This window comes from Nomia melanderi, chromosome 4 (assembly GCF_051020985.1).
Source record: "Nomia melanderi isolate GNS246 chromosome 4, iyNomMela1, whole genome shotgun sequence".
NCBI classification, from domain to species: Eukaryota; Metazoa; Arthropoda; class Insecta; order Hymenoptera; family Halictidae; genus Nomia; species Nomia melanderi.
The window spans coordinates 1,626,140-1,644,317 of NC_135002.1; the positions used below are offsets into that span (position 1 = coordinate 1,626,140).

At 42.2% G+C, this 18,178-nt stretch overlaps 1 protein-coding gene across 1 annotated transcript in view; it reads left to right on the plus strand.

Annotated features, from left to right (window-relative positions):
* Window positions 1-18,178, plus strand: part of LOC116428318 (uncharacterized) — a 40,589-nt gene that overhangs the window by 1,240 nt on the left and 21,171 nt on the right. The window contains exon 2 of the mRNA XM_076366890.1: window positions 14,883-14,943. Within this exon, the coding sequence (XP_076223005.1) occupies window positions 14,883-14,943 (61 nt within the window). The remainder of the gene's footprint in view (window positions 1-14,882; window positions 14,944-18,178) is intronic.

Consider the following 18,178-nt stretch of genomic DNA (forward strand, 5'->3'; position numbering starts at 1 on the left):
TGATAATCAAAAGTAGAGGAATATCAAATGGAAATTTGGAATATTGATATTTGGTTACGATTATGTCCATAAAACAGAGAAGAAAATAAGATAAACCTCTTTGTCGTGTAATTACCTTGGTCGTCCATTTTCCGTGTTGTCCTTTGATCGAATGAACGTCTGCTCGAAGGTTGAGACTTCATTTTACGGTTGCAGCGTCGTGATGCAATCTAGAGAGGATTGATACGCTTGAGGATCCTGCGAGAGGAGATAGAGTTTCGAGTTGGCTTGGCTTTCAGGTTGAGGCTTGGTTGACCTTCGGAAGGCCGCTTTCGAGTGGTCGGTGGTGTTTAGATTCGACGTTCGGACATTCTTGCTCTAACTGTGGAAGTGGACAAATGAAAAGTTCCTTGAGAAAAGAGAAGGGTACTTCTATTTTCTTAGAACCTCGATGTCGTGCCGCAGAATTTATATATTGCCAAAGAAAGTGTCTAAAATTCAGTATGCGTTAGATTCTTCCGCAAACTCAGCGTTAACCCTTTGCAAAATGAGAAAAACTGACATCTAGATATTCATCGTACTCAAGTGAAACTATTTATTTCCAAAATCATTCCAAGTATTCAATGCTTTCAAGGTATTAACACTAGCTTCACGAAACGCGTCGCTTTGACGCATATAGAATTTGATAAACATTATTTACTAAATATTTACCTCGATTTTGATCGATGCAACTACAAGAATATGTATCGCAAATGTCTATTTTAAAACCCCTAATTTCTAAGATCTAAACGAATGAATATTCACTGTGCTGGGAACAACAGAATAAACTACAATAAACGTCGTAAACCTAGTGTTAATAACTGCGAAACAAACAAATCGAGACCAGTCATTTTGACTAGTTCTAGTATCAAGCGATTGAATATAATTCAGTTTCACAGCCGAAGGTTCGTAGATTTCAAAGCACCTTCGTCGAGCATGGCTCGCCTAGCTCGCAGCTCGGCCGTCCCGTTCGGAGACTTCAACGCCGGGTCAGGAGATGCGCGCCGCTAGCCGGCCGAAGAGGATCACGTCGGGCGACGCGATCCTCCTCGAAACGACGGCTTTGAGAGCGCGGCTGTCTGAATGGATCGAATCTTGCGAAATCCATCTGGGTCGTTGATCGATTCCACTTTCTCCGTGTCCCTCGGACACGGACACGCGTTCCTCTGCGTTCGCGTCGCGAGGAAAAGAGAACGCGAGGAATTCTGGTCGCCTGGCCGGGGCCGGTCCGTCGTTTTCGACGCTTCGAAACTGGAACCCGGCTCGGATCTCGTTCGAGGGCGCGATCTGCATGCGTATCGAATACCTGGGAACGATCGTCGGCTTCCTGGCTGGCGGAGGGGGAGGAAATCTACCGGTTATTCGAGACACGCCGCGCGCGCGGTCCGCTTCCAGCGACAAGCAAACAAGGAGCGAACGTGTGTAGCAATTCGAGATTGCAAAACTGCCGAGGCCGGCCGACCGGGCTGGGAAACGGGCTGAGAGACGAAACCCTGCTGGGAGACTGCTTTCCGAAAATCATCGCTTTTCGGATGCTGTCGCTTACTTTTGGTCGAGCTTCTTCCAACAGGTCTGTGGGACTCGTTTGGACGATCTGTTGCGTTCTGGTGAAAAGGTGCAGAGTGAGGAAAGTGTAAAGGGTCATTTCTTTTGGAAGCTGCTTTGATCTTATTGGTAGATGATTGGTTCTGGTTACTTGGTGGTGAAATGAATATTGTTAGAAGGAAATGAAAGTAGATCTAATCGCAGTTTCCTCTGAATCTTATCGTCTGTCTTTGTTAACTCTACGAATGTCGGTGTTATGAGAAGGTGAAATTGTAATGTTTCACATTGTAACTAGGTTGCAAAGGAATGGTTTGATTAATTAAACAGCAAGAGATCGGTACGTAGTTTCCTCTTATTGTTATTTAATCCTTTGCACTCCACTGGCTCTGCTCTAGATACAAATTGCACAATTCTTCTCCTTATTCGAAGAAAGCGAATTGACAAAGGAAACTAAAAGTGAATCCGTGAACTTTCCTTTTTCTAAACGAAATTTTAGGTTCTTGGAAGTTCCTCGATAGAAATCGGCTACTAATGATATTCAATTTATCTTCATCTGCCAAAGGTCTTATACATTTCAAAGAATCTTCGTCAAAGGATTAACTCTAGCTACATTTCGCCGAAGCCCAACCCTTAAATGTCATTCCCAGAACAAACTTTCGATCCTCTATCGCCACCAGGAAGAAGTTGACACCTTAAGGACGGATGACTCGATGTTACGTCAAGTCGACTGTTCCCTGTAGAAAGTACATCGGTTGAAATTCAGAGAAAGGGGCCGAAGTAATTCCGCATATTTTGAACGAAGAACAGTCGAGCGATTCGAGTGTCCGGCGGTTGACACGAATTTCCGTTTACCAGAGTACAAAAGAGTGTCGCAGAAGCCCGCGGGGTTTACGTAACTAGAAATTCGAGCGCCGCGGGCGATTTTCGGGAACAAGAAAGAGCCAACGGTAGCTCTCGATTGGAAATAATTGTGCAACGTTCGAGGACGCAGGCGAGATTCGTGGGCTTTCCAGCGGCTCGCTTTCACGAGGACTCGCTCGGAGATTCGGAGGAAAGTTTCCCGCGTCGCGAACGAATTCACCCTTCGCGCTCGGCTGTTGTGGAAATGAAACTAGAGCAGTTTTATGCATTGTTATAATGGCTGACGGATTGAAGATTTATTACACGTATTGTTCGCGCGAAACGATTGTTCTCGCGATTCGGTCTGCCATTTTGTGAACTAATGTACTTGAATTGTTGGACATTAATTTTCAGTAGGATTACTATCAAAATTGGTAGGAGTTGCTGACGTATTACAGAACTATGTGGAGTGCTAAGGGTTAAGTATCAAATTTTATAGTTTTACTGCGCAAAATCAATTAGTGAGTGAGAGGCACCTCTCGAGTGCAAAGGGTTAAAGGAATCTCTGAGTGCAAAGGGTCAGCTTCGGTCACGGCGCGAAGGAAACCGAAGGAAACGGCGGAAAGGTTCTCACGGACGTTATCAGAGTCGCTGACCTTCGAGATTTCGCGAGGCTTGACCTTCGCTGAGAGAAGGTTCGACGGTATGCGAGAGGAGACGAAAGCTCCGGGGTCGAGGAGGAGAAAGGGGAGAGGGGTGGATGAAAATAAGAGGAGAGGACGACTGCGAAAAAACCGGTGGATGGAGGGAGGAAGGTCAGCCGGTGACCTTTCCTCGGAGACACGCGGGACTGATCTTCTCCGAGTTGGTTTTGTCCGGTTAATCGTCGATGGCAACCCTCTAGATGTAAATTATTCCATTGTAATGACAATCCAGTTGGAAATGCTAGGTTGATGAGATTTCATAATTTTATGGTTGACATTCGATTTTATTTCGTTGGTAAAACGTATTGTAACTAATTCTATTCGGTATCGTAACGCTAGTAATGTATAAAAATAAATATTTATTGCTAACGTTCCATCTAACATTATAACATCATAACATTTTATTCAGCATATATATATATATATATATGAAAATTAATAATACAAGTTCGTTAGGTTTTCGACTCTCTCTCGTTCTTCGTTGCGGTATCGTTTGTTTTCTGTGACCTTTTTCTTGTTTTTTTCGTTTAATTGGGTTTTAGTATTATTATTGTTTTAGAATTTTTTTAGTATTATTATTATTATTATTTTAGTATTATTTTAGTATTATTATTATTATTTTTAGTATTATTATTATTTTAGGATTCAGATTGGTTTGGAAATCAAAATTCGATCGGTTTTTAGTTCTCTTCCGTTTATTTTACCGTTTTATCCTTCTTTCTTTATTTCGACAGTACTTTTCCTCTGCTTCGTGTAATTCGGTTTCGGTATATTTCAAATTCCTTGGAGAACTCCAAGATCCGTTTTCAGTTGTCATTCGTTCGTCGTTTTTGCTCTGTTTCGCCGCTTCTTCGTTCGCGTCGTGGTTTCAGTAGAATTCAGGTTGAGCTGGAAATGCGAATGTCCTCCCGCTCGGGAGGTCGTGAAAGCAGGATCGCCGGATCGGCCGGGAATGCAGATCCTGGCTGCGAGTCTAAAGGTCCTTCGGTGACTCAACCGGAGAAATTCCTGGCTAAGACTAGCGGGACGAAGAAAGCGAACAGAGTGCGTCGGTGGGATCGAGCGAACAATATCGGTTGACACTAGAGACTATTTCGTAATAACCATCAATCGTTCGTGCCACTGCAACAGTCGGAGCCATTCTTAACCTCGAAACTAAAATAACGCTCACGATTAACGAGTCCGAATCCTCGCGAATTTATAACTTCCAAAACTCTTCTAATTTATGCTCATCTTTGCGGACGAAGAATTGTTAAACTACAAAATATTTTACAGATATTAGATTAGACATTGAATGACCCTTTGAACTCTATGCTCCAATATCGCACCAGTTATATTAAATATTTTAATGAATCTCAAAGAAACTACCCTAAAATTATTCGATTTTCCGCGCATTCAAATTTTTCACTAAGGAAAATAAAAGATTCACATTTGGCGTTCCAAATATGAAAGGTCTCAGCAAAATGTCGACGCGAAGGGTTAAAGTTCCTCAGAGATCCACCTCTCAACCCTCTGCACGCGAGAGGTGACTCTCGGTCACCGCTTGATTCCATACAACGAACAATTGCCCCGCGGCAATTAGGGCCGGCAGAGAGGATTTCATTAGGGGCGTAATTGTTCCATTAGTTTCCTGGTAAACAGAGCGAGAGAGGGATAAAGAGACGGAAAGAGAGCGAGGGAGTGGCGGGAGGCGAGCGAGCGAGAGAGGGACAAACCAGGCGCAGCCTCGAAGCGAATTCCGCGGAAAGTAAAAGTGACCGAGCCACGCTAGATTTATCCGCTGGCAAAAGATCGAGGCGATTTTACTTTCGATCCCCTCGGCTCCGTTGGGATGCGAATTTATTCGTTTCGTTCGCCGGCTCGATTATCGCGGCTCGGGATCGGTTCTTCGTTCGAACGATCGGTCGCCGTTGCTGGATTCCGTCGTCTGTCCTCTGGAATTCACGTCCTTTCGAATCATCGCGGCTCTCGAATTTTATTACTCGACGGAGGACTTCCACGATGATTCGAGTAGAAACGACTGGTCTCGATTGTTCTGTTTCGCAATTATCGATATCTCAACCCTTAGCACTCCAGGTTTTGTAATCTATCAGCAACTGCAACTAATTTTTATAGTATTCCTAGCGAAAATGAGAAATGCTATAACATTTCATCGATCTTTTATTTTCCTTGTTAGTAGAAAATTTGGATGTGTGGAAAATTTAATAATTTTAGGGTAGTTTCTTTGATTTATTAAAATATTTAATATTATGACTGGTGCGATATTGGAGCCTACAGAGTTCAAAGGGTTGAAAGCATTGAATATTCGAAACGATCTTGGAAATAAATAGCTTTGTATTAAATCCTCGGTAGTTCTAGTGTTAAAAATGTAATTCGAAGAAGAGGATTGAGATACGGAGCGGTGTTTCTTGGGAAATACTCGGGAGCGTTATACTTTGTATATATTATTCGTGTCGTGCGCGTGCTGCGCAACGTTGCACTTTCGAGTTTCTCACGAATGCATACAAATGTAGTCCAGTTGTTAGTTCAAGTATTCGTTTAGAACGGATAGCTGGAGTTCTTGGACTTTTTGAAATTTCTGCGCGAAAATTCTTTCTTTTATGTGAATGATTTTGTCAGATTCTGCTTGTTTTACGGAGCTGATCGGTTTGATGAATCCCCTTGGTATAACAGTTAGTTGTGTAATGAATAATTTATTGAAAAATTCTAGGCATATTCTATGCATATATTTGCTATATAATATAATAATTGATACCAGAAGAATATCAAGTCATCTAAGTTCAAAGGAATCGAGTAATTTATGTGTATTAGTCTCTAAAATGCACATCAGTCTGAGTCGCTATTAAAGTCAAAAGGTTAAACTCTCGATTAGTAGGTATAATGCAAATATTTCGTTCATTTGTATTTTTAGGGGAAGGTTCGTTTCCTGCAGGTTTCCTTGACGTCGTTCGAAGTCTTGATAAATGAATCACGCGATTGGATCTTTTTTAAAACCGCGACTTTGTCCGCGATGACCCCCAAATCAGCTTGTTCACCTCTACGACTGGTCTACCTGGCCCGCTACTGGATCCAGGACATTCAAGGTTGAGTCGAAAGGAACCGACCACTTTTTCTTTCCATTCCAACTCGCGAGTGCCCGAAATAACGCGGACAGGTTCTCGAATGTACGTCTTGGCTCTTGTTTTCCTTTCAAAACCACAAGTGAAATTATTTCCCTCGTTGCAGCCATTCAAAAACAGATTTAGTCTCTGAAAATATATATTCTTCACTTATATATATATTACATATAATTCTATATAATTAATATACTCTTAATTCTTGGTATACTACTCGCGCCTGTTTCTCTTAAACGTTTGAAATAACACTCGTAAACCGAGAAGCAATTAACTGAGAGTTAAATTATTTCCACCAGGAATCCACCTGTATCGGCAATTTCTAATTTATTTACTTTCTCGTGCGCCACCGATTACCATTACCATCTTGTTTTATTTCCCTTGATGCCTCGCGATTAATATCACCTAAATATTCAGTGGTATCGTAATGAAGTTTCCGATTTCTTACTGACTAATCGACATTCGATTTTTTAAAATAAAATATGATATATGCTTGATTTGGTGAATTTCGAGCGCAGAACCTGCTGCAAGTTCATTGTGCGATGAGTTCACCGGGCGAAATGCAAAGTGGAACGATGATTGATATTCCGTTAAAGATCACGGGATCAATGACGCACCGGTCAACGGTACATCGAGTCATCCGCGGCGTCAACGAGCCGTTCAAACCGCGGACCGAATGCAAACAAGCCGGCGCGACCGCTCGAAATAATCGGCTGGCGACGATTACGCAACCTGATCTCGTTCCCATGCAACGTTGCGGACGGTCCCGTAATTCCCCGACCGTTATGGATCATAAGTCGCGCGACATTTTCGATCCACGCTCGTTAATTCCTACGTGTTAGTGAAGTGCCTTTGCACAACCCTCCTCGGTGTAGTGGTCGTAGAAACCAGTCGGGACAGGCGGTAAATTGTATAAGCTGATGCGGTAATTACATAATTTCCCATTTAATTGCCAGGATATTGGAAATTGCGTAAAACATTGTTGTCTATTTGTTGCGTACGTGTCGCAGATGTAATGAAAGAGAAGTGGTTGCTTTAATATCTTAGTGCAACGACGAATTCGTAATTCGATTGGTGGAATGATTGGAATTGCCTTAGACTTCCTATCGATTCTTTTATGGAGTATTAAAAGTTCATTCATTATTTTCTACAAATATCCCAAAGATAGAAAACTAGTAAATTCGATAAGTGATCTCAGTAGTCACTTCCTAGTTGAATCATTGAAACATTAAACCGACTCATTGTCTTTAATACTCCAAAGACAATAGAAAAGAGTTCGAAACAGGAAAATTCGATAAGCGATCGCAACAGTCACTTCCCAGTTCAATTGTTAAAACATTAACAATTGCGTAATTTATTACTTCCTACTGATACCCCGGAAACGGCAGAGAAGAGCATTAAATTCTCAAACTCGACTGAACAATTACTTCACGACTCGATTGACGAGGTAATGGAAATTGCACAATTCATTACTCCTCGCCAGTTTCCCAGGACAGAAGAGAACTATTTAAATATCAACAGCAGATAAAGAAAAGCAATCTCTTTATGTTGTTCTCGTCGTCGCCGCGGATCGAATAGTCGTTCGGCGAACCGCCGGCCGGCGAGATTTACGAGCGACGCCGGCGCACAGTGCGATGCGGGCATTGAAGTCTCCGAGCCGGCCCGTAAAACGCGACTGCCCTCCGAGCAATGCCCGAACGTTTCGACGCGACTTTCGCGGCCGAGTTCATTGAATTCTCGGCCAAACGGCCGGACGAAATATCGTCGACCTTCTTTCCGATAACTGGCTTCCACTTCATTCCCGCTCATTAACTCGATCCCATTATTTCACCCGCCACTCGTTCGGCGGAAGAAAAAGAAACTTTCCTCCGAGCTCGATTCTCGTTTAATTTCGTCCCCGGGGAAATGAATTCCGCGTCGAGTCCAATTCATCGGGGAATTTCAAAGCGGCGTTAGCCGAATGGTAATTCGATGCAAATGATATGCATTGTGGGCTTTCGATAAAGCGCGTAATTATGCAATTCCAGCCGTCACCGGTATTAATAGCGTGCCGCATTCCACCCTCTAAATTTCCCTGCTGAGAGCCGTTAGCGATAGCGATCGTGAAATATCAATATTAATGCGAAGTAAATGGATAAATGGGAAATGTTGAATATTGTTATTATCGTAGTATAATTAGTGATTACGGTATTACTGATCGTCAAATACATCGCCATTTGATTTCATACAGTAAAACTATAAAATTTGATACTTAACCCTTAGTCCACATAGTTTTGTAATATGTCAGCAACTCCTACCAATTTTGATAGTAATCCTACTGAAAATTAACAATGTTATAACATTTCTGAGACCTTTGATTCCCTTCTCGGTACAAACTTTCTATATTTGGAAAATCTAATAATCTCAAGGTAGTTTTCTTAAGATTCATTAAAATATTCAATATTAGAACCGGTGCAATATTGGAGTCTACAGAGTTCAAAGGGTTAATATTAAACTTTGTACAATGCATCAATTTGAGAAATATTGAAATAAAATAGCTTTGCTCCTCAATTTAAGTGTGATTTCTGGTCGAGTTAGTTTCACAAAATATCATCTCATCGGAAAATGTTAAAATATTTCCAACGAAAAACTTCCGACTACAAAGGGTTAATATTCTAAAAGTGTTCAAATCGAAGTAATATTCTGACGACTACCATCGAATATCGCCGACGAATGAAACGGATTTCCTGGAAGCCAACGGGATTCCGTGACGCGGCGGGACGCTTTCGGTTCCGGTTACGAAACATTTCGGAAAGGAACTGGCCCGACGAGCAGGTGGTTTTCGCGCGTTACGAGCCGCCGCGATCTCCCGGCTTCGTAGAAAGTGATTTGACATTTAGAAGGGTCCGGGGGGAAGGGAATTTTTCGAGAGCCGGCGGCCTCGCGCACGCTCGACGCGTGCCCGACCGATTCCTTCTATCACGATCTCGTTCCCCGGCAGCTTTCTCGCGGTGGAACTCGTCGGGTCTTTTCATTTAATTATATACCATTTATTTATCGGGGAAAAGTCGCAAACCCGACAACCGTTTGAAAAATTACGCCCGCTAATCGGCGCGATCGGTTTCACTCGCTTCACGGTTTGCCGGAGAGAATGATTCCTCGTCGGAAAAACGATCTCGAAAGTCGAGATGATACTTGCAAATGTTTATCGATGGATTCGTCGAATGTTTACGAGGAATGGTATCGGAGTTTACAGAAATGATGGAAAGTCGGAGCGATGTATTTGATGGAATGTATTCATTGATGGGATTTGAGAGGATTCCGTTACGCAGATGTAGATACAAGAAGATGAACGATACGGGTTCAACGTGAACACCTACACGGTCTTCACATTTTGCCTAACTTTCACTCGAGTACAGGTGACGCATCTCTCGATGCGAAATCAGGAATTAATTCTCCGCTTTGTGGCGAGGATGTTTCGTCATCGAGCTCGTTTATTATTCCATAATATGAATTCTATAATGTAGGAAACGTAAGTGCCTCGGCAGTTCAACGTAACAACCCGAACACAGAATTACTTCCGTACCCCTAAAAACCATAAGATCTTCATTCGATTTTTCTCATTCTTCAAAATATAATTCAACAACACCCGAAACCTATATAAAATCCAAAGACACCATCAATCTTAAAAAAAGAAGGTTGCAACTCTAAATTTCTGAAGCATTCGTCAACTTGAACACAGAATTACTTCCGTACTCCTAAAACCCATAAAATCCCACTTCATTCAATTTTTCTCATTCTTCAAACTATAATTCAACAACACCCGAGATCTATGAAAAATCCAAAAGCCCTATAAATCTTGAAATCATCACGAATCCTGAGAAGTATTGTATAAACCCTTCGCAACGCGTCTCATTAGCCGAGCGCAGAGTCGTTCAGCCATTACACCTAACAAACCGCGCATTCCAGTTCCTCAAACGAACTGCATTTACACCGTCGCATTTACACCCGGTGCCATTTCACGGTTTCCATTTCCCCAAACAATCGCGCCAGACGCATTCCGGCGCGACCGGCATTCCGAGCGTAAAGGGTTGCTCCGAGGAGTTCCGCGGCGGTTGCGCGCGAGAAGGAAACCGCGGGGAAATCCGCGAATTCCTCGGCGAACGGGCGCGGAATGCGCGATCTCGCGCGATAGCTGGCCCAACCGTTTCCCCGCAGCCTCCCCCGTAAGCACCGGCTAATTGTTCCATCGCATCGCGCCGTGAGGTAACGCAACGCGAACGTAACGCGCTCGCCGTCCGAAACGGCGCGAGAAAGTCGCCGCGTGCGTTCTTTCTTCTTTTGCTTTCTCTTCGCCGAGGGTTACGCAACCGGGGAAGGGACGGGCGGGTCTGGTGTCGCGGGCCCGTGCTCATAATCGCGGATCATCCTAAGTGTCCTCGATTAAGTAGCAGCCGAGCGGTCCGTAATTAATGGAGCTTGCCGCGTAGCAGGTCTCGCGGTTACGACGTTCTCCGGTATGTTGCAGTTGAGTTCTGCGCTTCGAGTTTGATGTTTTGGAGGCTTTGGAGGTTTGAAGAGTTGACGTTGTGGAACTCGTTGTGGATGCTTTGGAACTTTGGAGCTTTGAAGCTTTGAAGCTTTGAAACGTTGAAGCTTTGAAGTGTTGAAGTGTTGAAGCATTGGAACGTTCGAACTCTGGAACTATAAAGCTTTGACACTTTAAAACTTTGATGCTTTGATGCTTTGGAGCTTTGAAGCTTTGAAACTATGAAGCTTTGAAGCCTTGGAACTTTGGAACTTCGATGCTTTGACGCTTTGAAACCTTCAAGCTTTGAAGCCTTGGAACTTTGGGACTTTGAAGCTTTGACGCTCTGAAACTTTGATGCTTTGACGCTTTGACGCTTTGGAGCTTTGAATCTTTGAATCTTTGAAACTTTGAAGCTTTGGAACGTTGAAGCTTTGGAACGTTGGAACTTCGAAGCTTTGGAACTTCGAAGTTTTGGAACTTTGAAACATTAAACATTAAACTATGAATAACTTTCCTCTTTATAAAATCCAATCGAACGTATTCGCCACAAGCTAACTCTCATACTACAAGCCAAGAAGTTACAAATTGTTTCGCATTAATCCAAACGTCTAATTGATAAATGATAGTAGGTTGCCTCGCCGCTGATCCATTCAACATCAGAGAAATTTGCAGTCCATCAGGAGCAGTGTCAGCGAAATTAGAAATCCGTGCGTTGGGTTAAATAGACTGTGTGATCTTTCTAAAATGCAAGAAAATAAGAATTCCAATGAGCGTGAATATTCCAAGAAAACGAGCATTTCAGATAACCGTGAATGAATAAGAGCAATGTCTTTAATCCTGCGGTAGCCGATCGCAAACGAAAGGGAAACAGACGATCAGAAATATTTAGATAAAATGTTGTTATGGAAATTATACCGAGTGATTGCGATCGACCGGCGACTCAACGGAAATATCGATTCTTTATTCAGCGAAACGCCGGGTGAGCGGAACGATCGATGTTAATGATTGCTGGTGCAGTTGCAGGGTTGCAATTTACTGCACTTAATGAGCACCCTAGATACTAAAGGTTCTACGAGAAATGTAGAAACTCACGAAGCAATCCTAGGGCTTGTGCACAATTTTGCAATGATGGATAGAATAAAATTAAAAAGAACTTAGAATAGAAATAGAAGACATCGCAAATATAGATTAGCAATTATAAAAGTACCAGATACTTAAAACTAGAAAGATTCAAAGCTTCGAACTTCCAAACTTCCAAACTTCCAAACTTCCAAACTTTCAAACTTTCAAACTTCGATCTTGCAAACTTCTAAGCATCCAAACTTCCAAACTTCCAAACTCTCAAACTTTCAAACTTCCAAACTTCCAAACTTCCAAACTTCCAAACTTCCAAACTTCCAAACTTCCAAACTTCTAAACTTCTAAACTTCCAAACCTTCAAACTTGCAAACTTGCAAACTTCCAAGCTTCCAAGCTTCCAAACCTCCTAACTTTCAAACTTCCAAACTTCCAAACTTTCAAACTTCTAAACTTCCAAACCTCCAAACATGCAATCTTCCAAACCTCCAAACCTCCAATCCTCCAAACCTCCAAACCTCCAAACCTCCAAACTCCCAAACATTCAAAAGAAATCCCAAATCGACTCAATCACCGACTAAAAACTTCCCCATACCCCATAAAGAAAATCTCTACGAACGAATCGCTAGATGCCCATTATCATTAATCCCTTATGTCGAAAGAGCGAGCGATACATCAGGTGCCGATGGTGTTACGTATTTCCGATCGGCAGGCAAGTCGAACGAGGTCGGCCAAAGGAAATCCACGCAATTGTCCTCGACCGGCCCGTTTCCGAGCTCGAGCGGCTGGGTTTCGAAAGAGGATCGCGGCTAATCGTATTCTCTCCTCGCTGAGCCGCCTATGCAAATCCATAACGGATCGAACGGCCTGCCTCTTTGAAAGTGGAATTCTAGCCGGTGGACGCTAATTAGTCGGGATCGAGAACGAAGCGTAGAAAGCGGTGCACCGAAATGGCTCGCGCGCGATCCACGCGGAACGAAATCGAACGCCGGACCTTGGGAAGTTGGAAATACAATCTTTTTCCCGTTACTTGTTCCTTGATCGAGACATTCATTGATTCTATAATACGCTCGCAACTCGAGCAATAACGGAGATATCGATAACAATTCGAAAATAGCCTCTCGATGCATAAAATGAACATTTAAAAGATTTTTCTGATATACATTGGTTACAGATCAGGACGAATGAATCGGAAATAAAAGAAACGAAAGATACTACTAGAATTTATAGAAATATCAGAGGTTGCAGAAGAATTCTCTCGCGTAAATTCCAATTTAAATTTACCAAGACCTTGATTAGATCATGTAGCGAACGAGAGGAACATAGAAATTCTTACATACGTTTTCAATTAACACTGACCAGTTTCGAGAAGTTAATATTCCTTCATCTTCCGAATATTTCATTAATGAGCCAGATGTATAACAGGATATTACTAGTACAGAAGCTATCGACGAAGCGAACGATATCCAGCGAAAGCGCTGAAATGTAATAAACAGATAACTAGACCAAACTAATAACAATAATACTAACTAGACCGCGATAATTGTATAATCATCATATTCCGAATCGACTAAATCTCCGTTAATATTAGAACTACGTACCAGTCAGAATGACTGGTTTCGATCATTATATTCCAAGAGCAACATCTGTAGGGGTAAGCGGAGTAATGATTGGCTTTTTTCCTTTAGCAGACGTCAGGATCATTCGGTTAGGTCGGTAGTTCTAGTGTTAACATGTAGCAATCGAATTGCTATAGTTCAATGAAACGACAATTATACGAAAAAATTTCTATATTGTAAATAAATGTTTCAATTCGATCGAATGATTTAATATCGTATTTTCTCCATTCTGTGTATTTTCCTCTGTGAAATCGTGCGGCGTTCAACGTGTTAAGGAAATACACGTTGAAAAATGTGTACGCGACGGATATAAATCACGCGAGCGATCGATGACAACAATGATTGCTTAACACTAGAACTACCGAGCATTGAATACGATTAACACGCAATTCCTATAAAAATCGTAACAATAGATTATTTTCAGTTTCTTCAGGTCGATGGCTACAATGATTCACGTGATTTATATTCATCGCGTACACACTTTTCAAAGTGTATTTGCTTAACACTAGAACTACCGAGCATTGAGTTCGATTAACACGCAATTCCTATAAAAATCGTAACAATAGATTATTTTCAGTTTCGTCAGGTCGATGATAACAATGATTCACGTGACAATGCGATAGCATCGAGCGCAGCAGCCGCTTCCGAGAAAACAGGAGAAACCGTAGAAAGTAAAGGGAGCTCAAGGGTAACAGCGAGCATTCAAATAGGACAGACCGGTCGGATTCGAATCGTTAGAAGAAAAGGGTCGGGAAAAAACCGAGCTGAGTCGCGTGCGGCCGGCGTCCGCGGAAGCCTCCTTGAACAATTCGAAACGGGATAGCCGTTCGTGGCTACTTACGATCATAATTACGAGGCCGCTCGTGACTCGGTTACGAAAGCGAGCGGGGTGGACTCGCGGCGCGGCCGTTTGTTTGCGCGATCCTTCGACGCGATTTACTTTTACTTTCGAGCTGGACAAACACTCCCGCTTTCCTTTCGCGGAGTCTTTCACCGGCTTTCGCGGAAAAATCCGACCGTCTCGTGTTTGTAATGTTGACCCTTAGCACTGCAGATGGTTTTGTAATCTATTGTAACTGCAATTAGTTTTTATCCCTTAGCACTCCAGATGGTTTTCTAATATGGCAACTGCAACTAATTTTTATCCTTTAGAACTAAAGATGGTTTTGTAATCTATTAGTAACTGCAATTAGTTTCTATCCCTTAGCAATCCTATGTCGAGACTTAATGTTCTATTTCATTGCAACCTCTACCTGTTTCAACCCTTTGCGGACGTAGACTCTTTAAAGTAAAGATTGCAACGTGTGAAGCTAAATTATACATCGAATGCTTAAACAATTGTAAAAACCGGAACTATACACTGATCACTTGTTATAAGTAATTAAGTCATTCGTTTGCAACTTGATGTTCCAAATATGTGGGTGCGTCGTTGTGTAATGCTGCGTTTTCGTTGCAGGGGTGCCAAGCGGTGTCGCTGCTGCTCAGCTTGAGCATTCTGCTCGCGACGATACAACACGGTGAGTAGAGTTTTTGCAATGCATATTGCAATTGATAAATGCAATGTCGAGGAGTTTTCGTTTGGGGACTGCGAGGGACACTGTGGTAATGGTTACTGAAGGGGTTGGGGTTGAGGATATGGAATTTCTCGGTTCAATTAAGTTCCAAACATTGTAAAATAAAAGATCTCGTCATGCTCATAGAAATCTCCTCGGTTTAATTAAGCTCCAATATTGCAAATAAAAGATCCATTCATGCTCCCACAAAATTACTCAGTTTAATTAAGCTCCAAACATTGCAAAGTAAATGGTCCATCGTGCTCATAGAAATCTCCTCGGTTTAACTAAGCTCCAAACATCGTAAAATAAAAGATCTCTTCATGCCTCCATAAAATTCCTCAGTTTAACTAAATTCAAACAATTCCATTCACGCTCGCGCAAAACTGCCGAGTTATCGCCAAAACGATCGCCTCCCATGACAATAGAGCCCAAAGGTCACGGATACTCCTAATTACACTCAAGTGGGAAACCCACGAAAGCAAAGAGAAAGAGAGAGAGAGAGAGAGAAAGAGAGAAGACACCGAGCAAGGTTAGCGCCGCGAAAGAATGGCCCATTTACGCCGTGACCGAGTCTCTCCCAGCAGTCCCCCGTAATTTCTCTAGCGTGCCGCCTCGCGTGCACCGTGCACGCACGGATGCAGTTTCACTGCTCGCAGCCCCGGCCCAGTGAAACCCATGGTACGTTCAGCGAATGTGAAATCTGAAATTTATCAACGCAAAATACTCGTCGCGCCTGGCGATCTCTGCGAGACTTTGAATATTTGCTTTTATAACAAGACTTCGAATACTCCGCTCAACTATTGGTTATTAAATGATCTCGCGTTCCGATGAACGAGAAGGATGAATGATAAATATGCAGATACCATGCTGAAGTTACAATTCTTTTCTCTAACATTAAACAGTTCACTGTTTGTGTTCTAAGCTTCAGAAATATTTGGTCTCGATTATTTGAAAATATCCTACAGAGTTCAAAGGGTTAAATGGATAATCAATTCGAATGAAATTTTATACTTTTTTCAATTTTTTTTTGAAATTTCAATTTCAATATACTTTCAAAATTGAATTACAACAGTTCTCCATTAACCCTTTGCAAAGAATTCTCGGTTTCCTCGATTCGATACAGCAAAATAAATTCAATCCTTTCAAAACAAACGTTATCTCATTAAACACATCAAGCTTTCATATTCAGAAGCAAAAGTGGTAAACAAATAAATATTCAAAGAAACGCAGTTCCGTAATTTATAGGAATTACCGAGTTTCCAAAAACGTCGTCCGTTTATTCGGAGAATGTTGAACATTTCTAAATAACTTTCGGCTGCAAGGGGTTACCAAAGTTGAACGATCTGTACACGCATTCTGCGCGCGGTGAAAACGGTCGGCGCGGCAAAAACGGCGCTGGACTGTTTCGATCGGCACAGGTGGAGCGCCGAGAGGTTCCGAAGCTGCGAGAAGGGGTCAGAGGAGAGGGAGAACCGTCGAAAGTAACATTGTAAACGTTAAACGATCTCTAAACGATCTTTAAAGGCGATCGATCGGTTGTTCCCGCCGGGTTTCCATGTCTGCGCGGTTGCAATCGATAGGGTACCGTTTCCGGGATCTGGAAAAAACACCGCCGACCGTAATTGACGCAATCCGCCGGCCCAGCTAAAGGTGAGATCGTGATCTACGCGAGGGAACGCCCGCGAGAATTCGTTCCCTGTCGATTCTTTCCCCCAGTATGCGCGAGCTCGGTTGGTTTAGATGGAGGAGCGGACGGCGATCGGCTTTTCTAGATGTTTATAGATTTTCCTAGGTTTTTCTAGAGTTTTCGCAATTTTTATAGGCTTCTGTAGATTTTTCTCGATTTTGATAGGTTTCTATAGATTTTTCTAGACTTCTCTAGACTTTTCTCAGTTTTTATAGACTTCTCTGGATTTTCATAGGTTTCTATAGATTTTTCTAAGGTTTGCTCAATTTTATAGGGTTCTATCGATTTTTCTTGATTTTTATAGGTTGCTATAGATTTTTATAGAGTTTGCTCAATTTTATAGGTTTCTATAGACTTTTCTAGACTTCTCTAGATTTTTCAGTTTGCTCAGTTTTATAGGTTTCTATAGATTTTTCTAGACTTTTCTAGATTTTTCTTAGTTTTTGTAAGCTTCTATAGATTTTTCTAGATTTTTCTAAATTTTTATACGTTTCTATATATTTCTCTAGATTTTTCTCAATTTTTCTAGATTTCTATAAATTTCTCTAGATTTTACTCAATTTTTATCAGTTTCTATCGATTTCCTGAATGTTCCTACATTTTATAAATTTTCCTAAATCTACATAGCTTTCTACAAATCTTCCCGTTGTCCCTACATTTTTCTAAATTTTCATAAATTTCCATAGATTTTTAATTATTCCTAGATTCTTCATTCATAAGTCTCCACAGATGTTCTTACACTCTCATTTAGACCTACATACACAGATCAAAAAAATTAAACGTTTCCATCCGAACCGTAACACAAGCTTCAAGAAGTTCACGGGGTTTCTAGAGCCATTTTCTATTCTCTATAAAATATACATTGCACGCAACGATTCCCTAATCCGATGATCAAAGGAAAACGGTCTAATTAGCTCGCGAGAGGAGAATAACGAGCAACGATCTCAAAGGAACCGGGAAACCGGCATTGTCGGCCAAAACCAGCCGGTCCCGATCCGCGTATCGCGAGAATTTCTGGTTCCCGGCGAACGAGGCGCCTCTTACCGATATTATCTACGGCGTTACGCGCCGTGCTCGGCTCCGACGCCGCCGATGGAGCGCGAAACTATGCGGTGAAAGAATCGCGGCGCGGTTTCCGTCGAGTCGTCGCTCCGCTCGGCAGGAGAACAATCCCGCTCTATGCAAAACGTGCGAATTACCCGTGCAAACTATGTAGCTGGAGGAGCGCGCCGGTTTTCCGGGAGTATCGAAAGGCTTTCTAACTCGATCGCGACGTCCTTCGTGCCTCGGGATCGTTTCGAAAGAAAAAGCACCGTGCATCGTGGATGGAGATCGATGGACGGAACTGAAGTAATTGTTCGAGTGTAGCAAAAATGATGTTTGATACTTTGTTATTTTCTAACACTAGAACTACCGATCACAAACTGACTTTTACAGATTTCTTTAGAGAAACAACTGGAGGTTCTATGATTCGTATCGTCAGCAGTGGAAACGGCTGGTGGAATGGAA